Genomic DNA, 8,989 nt, shown 5'->3' with positions numbered 1-8,989 from the left:
TTTTGCGGTACGCGGGCGTCTCACCGTTGTGGCCTCTCCCGTTGCAGAGCGCAGGCTCTGGACGCGCAGGCCCATCAGCCATGGCTCACGGGGCCGGCCGCTCCGCGGCATGTGGGATCCTCCCGGACTGGGGCACGAACCCGTGTCCCCTGCATCGGCAGGCGGACTCTCAACCACTGCGCCACCAGGGAAACCCCAAAGATAGTTTTATTTCTTTCTCCCCAGTAGATAAACTTTTAAATTTCCTTTTCTTATCTAATTGCATTAGCTAGGACTTGCAGTAGAGTATTGAAAAGGAGTGGTGAGAGAGACATCCTTGCCTTGCTCCTGACCTAAGTAAGGAAGTTTCTAGTTTCTTTCCATTCAGTATGAATGTAGGTTTTTGTAGATGTCTTTTTATTAATATGAGGAAGTCCCCTCTATTCCTAATTTGCTTAGACACAATATAATTTTAATATAAACAAGTACCCAAAATAGTGTGTACAGTTTGATCCTGATTTTGTGAAAAAGGTATTTGACATTGAAAAAGAGAGAAAAGGAGTGGAAGGATTACTTTGTGGACTACTTAATTCAAAGTAGTCATTTTTGGCTGGAAAATGGGTATTTTCTTCTTTACATATTTCTGTATTTTCTAAATTCTCTTCAATGAACCTATATGTATTTTGTTAACAGAAAAATAACATTATGAAAAATGATTAAGTGTTCTAGAAAGAATGACTTGCAGACAGAAAAAAAAAATAGAGGCCAAATAAAATGGAAATCTAAGAAGAGAGAACTGATGTAGTGACCAGGTCAGCAACGAGAATGTAAGCTCTCTGAGGGCCAGGCGTGACCGAAGTATGCCCACAGCGCAATAAATCAAGTCACCTTGCGTCTCAGCTTTGACTATGAAATGCCGTTTATGTATTTGGCATTCTGAGCATGGTTTTGGAACCAGGTTTCTGTCTTTCTAGGTGGTTTTGCTCATTATTTTAGAATGCGGAGACAGAGAAGGAGAGAGAGAAACTGAATTGAACTACTGAACCAGGAACATAATGATCTGATAGGTCCTAAGAGAGGGGAGGAGGAGCGCGCCCCCAGCCCCAGGTTGCGGGGCGGAGCGCGGGTGCCGCGTGCCTCACGCTGGAGGCGGGAAGGGGGCAACAGCGCCCCCGCCTGGTTCCCGCGCTCGGGGGCCGGGCACGTCCCGCCCGCCCAACCAGGTGCCTCGAGAGCTCACACCGCGGCCGGCGCACTCCCGGGTTCGGCGGCTCCGGCGCCTGCCGTGTGCCGGGGCGGCGGCGGCGGCGACGACAGGCGAGGGGCGCGGCGCCCACTGACCTGCGGCCGGCAAGCTGCAGCGAGCGCCGCGGACCGGCTGGAGCCGGGCTGAGCCGCCGCACCGGCCTCCCGCCGTATACCGCGGGGGCGCTCGGGGACCGCGGCGCGGGCGCGCACGGGCGGCGCGGGGACCCTCGCCCGGCCTCGCGCCCACCTTCCCAGGGGCCTCGGCCGCGGGCAGCTCGGGCCCGCGGCCCCTCCGCCTCCAGTCTGGGAGCTCCCGGCCCCACTCTGCTATTGCCTATGGGGATCCGAGAGTTTCCCGGCGGCGCACCCGGGGGCAAAAGCATCGCCATGTGAGTAGCGCCCCGCGTGCGGGTGCGCGAGCGGGCGGCCGGGGGCCCTCGGCAGCCGGGACGCCGGGCGGTCTGGGGCTCGGGAGGGGGCGTCGCGCGGGCGGTGGAGCTGCTCGGGAAGTTTAGGGCATCCTCTCCCTCTCCACTCGCCCCAACCTGCTCTGCCCCGAAGCGCCCGGCGCCGGGCTCCGGAGACGGGACCCGACGCCCAGGCTGCGGAGGAAGCTGGGGTGCGGTGGGAGCGGGGAAGCGCCGGCCCTGCGGCCGCACCTGCCCCTAACGGGCCCAGGCTGCGCCCTGCTCGCCCTCCGATCTCACCGCCCTTCTCTCCCTCCCCGCCCACCTGCCCGCGGCCTCAGTGGCATGAGGAGGTCACCGGACGTCAGCCCCAGGAGACTGTCCGACATCAGCCCCCAGCTCCGGCAGCTCAAGTACTTGGTGGTGGACGAGGCGATTAAGGAGGATCTGAAATGGTCGCGCTCGGTGGAGGACCTCACCAGCGGGCCCGTGGGGCTCACGTCCATCGAGGAGCGGATCCTGCGCATCACCGGCTACTACGGCTACCAGCCCTGGGCGGCGAGCTACAAAAGTAAGACCCCCTCGCATCATTTCCCCGGTCCGCCGGCGCATCTCCCCCTGCGGCTGGCACGGCAGCCTCGGGGAGCGCGCGCAGCCCCGCGCCCAGCCGCTGCCCTGACCGCAGACACTGACCCGGGTTTGCACGTTTTAGGAAGAGGCCCGGAGACGGTACTCCGGGACCTTTGGGAATATCTGATACATTTTCTTAAATCCCCTCTCCTTCCCACAGACACCTCTCTGTCTTTATCCCCTTGCACTTGAGATGTCACAATAAGTAGGCAGATTGGGAACTCAGTGTATCCTGCACTGTGTGGCTTCTCTGTGGATACGAACGTGTCAGTCGCCCCGGGTCGGGGCTCAGCTGGCTTGGTTAGAGACGATAGACTTAGCACGCCTGGATTTTAACTCTTCCTTGGGTCCTCTAGGCCCCGATGGTGGAGGACAATTCTCGGGGCCTTCATTTTAGATCTCATTCACTCCCTTTGCCCCAGGTCTTTAGCTGTGCTCAGTGTGGAGGTTCTATATGGATCATTCTAGCGATTGGCATTTGGTCCCTGAGAGATAAACGGTCGGTGCCAGGTGGAATAGCTGAAACTTTTCTTTGCCAGTGGGCCCCAGCGCATGGCTCTGGCAATGCTGTGATCAGTTATACAGACGTGACCTGTGTGACCAGGACTAATGTGGTGGACATTTCTTTCTCTCATTTTGAAGTTGGCTATAGCAAATTCCAGAACCTATAACTGTAAGCCACAAGTCGGTGGCCTCACCACTGTCTTTTGACAAGCAGAAAGAGAGCCGTTTATCACCTCAGTCAGTCAAAGAATTGAGTATTGCTTCATTCCATTTGTAATCAAGCCTAACAGCTTAATGATTTTGAGATATGGTTTTACCCTTCATGGCTTGAAATTGGAACATATTTTATTGGTCCTTAGGAACAAAAAATCAGGCTTTTGTAAATTAGTCATATTGAGTTCTAAAAATACATCTCCCTTTAGATTTTTCATAAAACCCTGGATTCCAAGCCAAGGGTCAGTGGTATGCTAGCAGTTAGCTGGTTACTTAAGTTATTTGCAGGAAGAAACATAAGATTTTAATGTTTTGTTTCATGCCCTTACTTGTTTTTAAAGGACGGTGGTGATTGCCTTTAACTCTGTATCAACCTTTAAAAGGTTATCTGCCTCTCCTCTAATCTGCTTCTGCTGCTAAAATTGTAGCTGATAAATTGGCTTTGGATCCCGGAAGGGAGACAAGGGACCATGTTTTCTTTTCAGCTGAGAAACGTCAGGTATAGGATAAAAGAATGAAAACCCATTGGAAACCATTTCTCTTATAGATAGGGGTAGGACACTCAGTTTCTATTTCCACTTTCTAAATTTCGTTTAGAAATGGTCTGTTTCTTATTTCTCTTCTCAGCTTTCTTAGTAAGAAATTAGAATTGTCTAAAGACAGTTGTACAAATTACAGCCTTCATAGAGTCATCTGTTTAGCCCCTGGAATCATAAGGTTTATCATTGTAATTCTAAATATTTGCAACTGGCCCCATGAGCTTTATAGAAATTTTCACCAAGGCTTGTGACTCTGCAGGGTTGGCGGGGAGCTGTCAGCAGTGATTGACTGTGTTTGGTACAAACACACTTTATAATTAAGGCAGGGGGAAGGCCATGTGGAAAATGAGTCCCTTGTACCACCAGTGGTATTCTTAAATACCCTCTCTCTGAGGCTTCATTGAAGGAATATAGAGCAGCAGACAAGGGTACAGTGGTCATTGTAATCAGAAGAAAATCAGCTCACACCCCCCTCTATTCCTGTGAAGATTCTTCTTTATTCCAAGAGATTTCCTTTCTACTAAGATGCTTTGGGTGACACCTGACATTTTGAAGAATGAATTGGATTTTAAGTTTAAATTTAGAGAAGCTTATGTTTTATTAATGTAGCCAAAGATGTTTTAGGGTAGTACTTTGGCTGTTTGCTATTTCCACCCAAGTAGAAAAAAATAATAAAGAGGCTTTTCTATCTGTTGGTATCAGTGAGTTATTTTGTTTGTCGGTTAATAATCACACTCAGCCAACTGGGAGAGATGATTGTGAAATAAATATTCTTCTAAGGGTCTCCAGAGTAAGTTATGGGCTGTTCCAAGCCTCATCCTTGACATTGTTGTGTCACCTTTGAGTCATCTTTCAAAGTGGCTTCTCTGTGTCCCCACTGAGGGAGTTGACAGTGAGAGTGTCTGGACTAGTTGAGAGTGTAAGTTAGCTGCCTTTGTAGCAGCAGAAATTCTTTGAATGACCAAGTACTCACTGTTATCCTCTTAATTTTTAGACTTTGTTTGGGGTGGTGAAGATAAATGAGGTAATTGCAAACAGTGCAGAAATGATCTTTGTTTGGGATTCTCAGCCCAATCAGTGAGTTGAACAGATTTTACTCTCGACAAGTGACTTCTTGTGAGGACTTGTTTGAAAAAACCCTAAAGACCCCTGGGTCTGAGAGGGTCAGTTTGTATGTAACATTCAACTGAGAATTAAGCTGTTGGTACAAACAAGCAGGTGGGAGGGTTGAATTCCTCTTCTCAGTAGCCACAGTCCTCCGATTCCACATTGCCTGTTTTTGAACCAAACCCCTGGGCAGTTTTCCTGCAGATTCCTTGGCTTCCCAGCTGCGAGTGTACCCAGAGCCCAGAAGGCACGTGGTCCACAGTAGTTGCTCAGTTAATACTGGATTTAAAAAAAAATATATTAAATTTTTTTTTATTGTGGTAAAAATCACATAACGTAAAACATATTACTTTAACCATATTTAACTGTACGGTTCAGTGGCACTAAGTACCTTCACATTGTTGTGCAACTCTCACCATCATTCATCTCCCAAACTTTTCACCTTCCTAAACTGAAACTCTGTTCCCATTAAACGCTAACTCCCTATTTCCCCTCCCCACCTCCACCCCCGGCCCCTGGCATCTACCAGTGTACCTTCCGAGTCTATGAATTTGACTGTTCTAGGTATCTTGTATAAGTGGAATCAAACAGTATTTGTCTGCACCTGATGTATATTGGAATTCATTTTTAAAGTTAACTTTAATATATGTCCTGCAAACAGATTGTACCTTCTTTTTTTTCCCCCCTGTGCTATAAGTTGGCCCTCATCAGCCATCTACTTCATACGTAGTAGTGTACATACATCAATCCCAATCTCCTAATCCATCCTGCCTGCCCCTACCCCCTTGGTGTCCATACGTTTCTCTTCTACGTCTGTCTCTATTTCTGCTTTGCAAATAGGTTCATCTGTACCATTTTTCTAAATTCCACATATATGCATTAATATATGATATTTGTTTTTCCCTTTCTGACTTACTGCGCTCTGTATGAGAGTCTCTAGGTCTATCCACGTCTCTGCAAATAGTGAAGCTTCGTTCCTTTTTATGGCTGAGTAATATTCCATTGTATATAAGTACCACATATTCTTTATCCATTCCTCTACTGATGGACATTTAGATTGCTTCCATGTCCTGGCTAGTTGCTCAGTTAATAGTTGTTGAATGAGTGAATGGATGAAACATCGACCTCTGGAAGAGAGAGCCTTTGAATGTACCTTCATAGTGATCTGTATTATTTACTTCCCTTTTTTGGCCGCTCTGCACGTCTTGCAGGATATTAGTTTCCCGACCAGGGATTGAACCCGGGCCCTCGGCAGTGAAAGCATGGAGTCCTAACCACTGGACCACCAGGGAATTCCCTATTATGTAATTCTTTATGCAGACTTATGTTAGGTTGGAATTGCTTTGCCCTTTCCTTACTCTTCCATGGTAAGTGTCATCCTTGGCTTTCTGAACCATAGACTACACCAGAATCCTTTTTTTTTGAATTGTCTTTAGTTTATTTAAATATAATGAATTACGTTGACTGATTTTCTAATATTAAATAATCTTGCATGCCTACAGCAAACCCTCATGATGTTTTTGTGTTGTTTTTTTTTTTAAATTGAAGTATAGTTGATTTACAATGTTGTGTTAGTTTCTGGTGTATAGTAAAGTGATTCAGTTATACATATATCCTCTTTCATATTCTTTTCCATTATGGTTTCTTACAGGATATTGAATAGAGTTCCCTGTGCTATACAGTAGGACCTTGTTGTTTATCCATCTTATGTGTAATAGTTTGCATCTGCTCATTCCAAACTCCCAATCCAATCCAACCCTCCCCACCTCCCCTTCCTCCTTGGCAACCACAATAGACCAGAATTCTCGACGGCAAGCTTTGAGTTAGCCCAGGGTTTCTCACCTTCAGCACTACTGATACTTTGTACTGAATAATCCTTTATTATGGGGGGAGGGGATCCTGAGCACGGGAGGGTGTTTAGCAGCGTCCCTGGCCTCTAGTTCACACCCCCCCAGGTTGTGACAACCAAAAGGGTTTCCAAGCAATGCCAGATGTCCCGTTGGAGTGATGAGAAGCCCTCATTTAGCCTCACCCCAAATTTCTGCTGCAAGTGAACTGTCTTCCGTGGAGCAGTGGTGCTAACCGAGCAGGCCTGCCTTCTGAATTCCGGGCCTTCTCTTCTCTTCCTTCTTCCTGAACCACTTCTTGGGTTTCCAGGAGGGGCCAGGCTAGAATAAACAGCTTTCTGAAAGAGCCCGGTTGCTTCTGCAGCTAACGTGATTCCACACCCACTCACCATAAATTGATGAGAAAGTGCTTCAGAACTCAGAACAGTTTGGAAAGCTTTTCTAGTGACTTCCTTTCCCCTCCCACCTGTGCCCCAGCAGAAGAGAAATGACTGGCTGGAACCTCTTCTGCCTCCCCCTTCCTTTCTTATTCCTCTGGGATAGATCTCAGTTGGGGAGGAGATGGCTGTGGAGAGGAAGAGGAGGGGCTGAGAGCAGGACTGAGCCACCCCGATAGTGGACAGTGAGGCCCAGGCGCCGGATGCGGTGGGGGACTGGCAGCATTTGGGCACAGGGATGCTTGAAGTAGTGGGTCTTGGAGGTCCCAGACACAGGTTCTTATGCAGGATGAAAGAACATCTATATATGCTCCTTTATTTCATTTATTCATTTAGCAAAGTTTTTGAGAGCATTTATGATGCCCATGGCTGAGGTGTGCCCTTGTCGAGAAACAGAAATCCACAGGCACATTGTTCACAGTTAGCAGGGATGCGTTACTTAGCAAAAGGTTTCCCTAAAGGATGTTTTCAAACAGTGAGCTCACAAACTTTTCTAGTAAAGAAACTTTCTAGGAATAGCTTTTGGAGCTATACACTTGACTATACTATACACTTCTGAGGGGGCTTATTATACTTCATGGTGCTGGTATGTGCAAATACAAATGATTTTTTTTTTAAATGCTGATGGGTTTAGTTTTTAAGTCACTTTTAGAGTAGACGGTAAGCTAATTCCAAATGGCCACCCCATCTCCAGCCTATCCCACCCAGCCTGCCATTGGCAACTTGAATCAAGGTTAAGAGCCTGCGGATTACTGAGCAAAACCCAGTTTATGTCAGGGGAGGTTTCGTAGTTCAAGCTGAGAAAACGGGAGGACGTTGAATAGCTCACCTAGTGCCAAGGAAATCGCATGTTTCAGGATCCTCCAGGTTTCAGATGTTAGGAGGGGTTTGTGTGAGGTGAGGGGGGGAGGTTTTTGCAGAAGGACAATCTTTCTACTTCTGTGTACCCTTTGAGACCAGACCATGAGTAGAGGTTGCTTACGTGGTTTCCAGTGATAACCGGAACAGTGGCTCGTAGTATAATTGAATTCATGGTGAGCAACTTCTGTTTGATCCTCCCAAGATAGTAAAGGTCAGGTCAGCAATTCAAAAATGACCCACTTGGAAGAGCTGTATAATTTGGCTGTAAAAGTTTATTCTAGAATGGAATTCTTTATCATAATCTTTTGCATTATGGTTTATTACAGGATATTGAATATAGTTCCCTGATACTGAATATAGCTTATTATAGAATATTGAATATAGTTTATTATAGAATATTGAATATAGTTTCTGTTACAGTTTATTATAGGATATTGAATATAGTAGAACCTTGTTGTTTATCCATCCTGTATATAATAGTTTGCATCTTCTAACCCCAAACTCCCAATCCATCCCTCTCCCACCCCCTCTCCCCCTTGGCAACCACAAGTCTGTTCTCTATTTCTGTGAATCTGTTTCTGTTTCGTAGATAAGTTCATTTGTGTCATATTGTAGGTTCCACGTGTAAGTGATATCACATGATATTTGTCCCTTTCTGTCTGACTTACTCCACTTAGTATGATAATCTCTAGGTCCATCCATGTTGCTGCAAATGGCATTATAGATTGAAAAGATTTTAAAAGGAAAAAAGTTGGAGGGGGGCGGGGCTAGAGTGGGGAGGGCATAGAGCATACCATTTTCTAATGTCTCAGAGAATCAATTTTATTCCTGAATATGAATCCGTGCTAACAATTTAGTAAATAGCTTTCTGAGATTTGAGAAGATTAAAAGGCAGAACTCTTCTTTTTTTTTAGAGTTTATTAATTAATTAATTTATTTTTGCTGTGTTGCGTCTTCATTTCTGTGCGAGGGCTTTCTCTAGTTGCGGCGAGCGGGGGCCACTCTTCATCGCGGTGCGCGGGCCTCTCACTATCGTGGCCTCTCTTGTTGTGGAGCACAGGCTCCAGACACGCAGGCTCAGCAGTTGTGGCTCACAGGCCTAGTTGCTCTGCGGCATGTGGGATCCTCCCAGACCAGGGCTCAAACCCGTGTCCCCTGCATTAGCAGGCAGACTCTCAACCACTGTGCCACCAGGGAAGCCCAGAACTCTTCTTTTT

General features: G+C 47.0%; 1 protein-coding gene across 1 annotated transcript in view; it reads left to right on the top strand.

Moving 5' to 3' along the window:
• Positions 1-1,563: 1,563 nt before the first annotated feature.
• Positions 1,564-8,989, top strand: part of SLC35F3 (solute carrier family 35 member F3) — a gene marked incomplete at both ends in the record, with an annotated part of 288,308 nt that continues 280,882 nt past the window's right edge. Inside the window, 2 exons of the mRNA XM_082605078.1 lie at positions 1,564-1,616; positions 1,976-2,205. Coding sequence (XP_082461204.1) covers positions 1,564-1,616; positions 1,976-2,205 — 283 coding nt within the window. The remainder of the gene's footprint in view (positions 1,617-1,975; positions 2,206-8,989) is intronic.

The sequence above is a fragment of the Mesoplodon mirus genome, assembly GCF_964341445.2.
Source record: "Mesoplodon mirus genome assembly, chromosome: 2".
NCBI classification, from domain to species: Eukaryota; Metazoa; Chordata; class Mammalia; order Artiodactyla; family Ziphiidae; genus Mesoplodon; species Mesoplodon mirus.
This window is presented reverse-complemented; position numbering and strand designations above follow the sequence as displayed.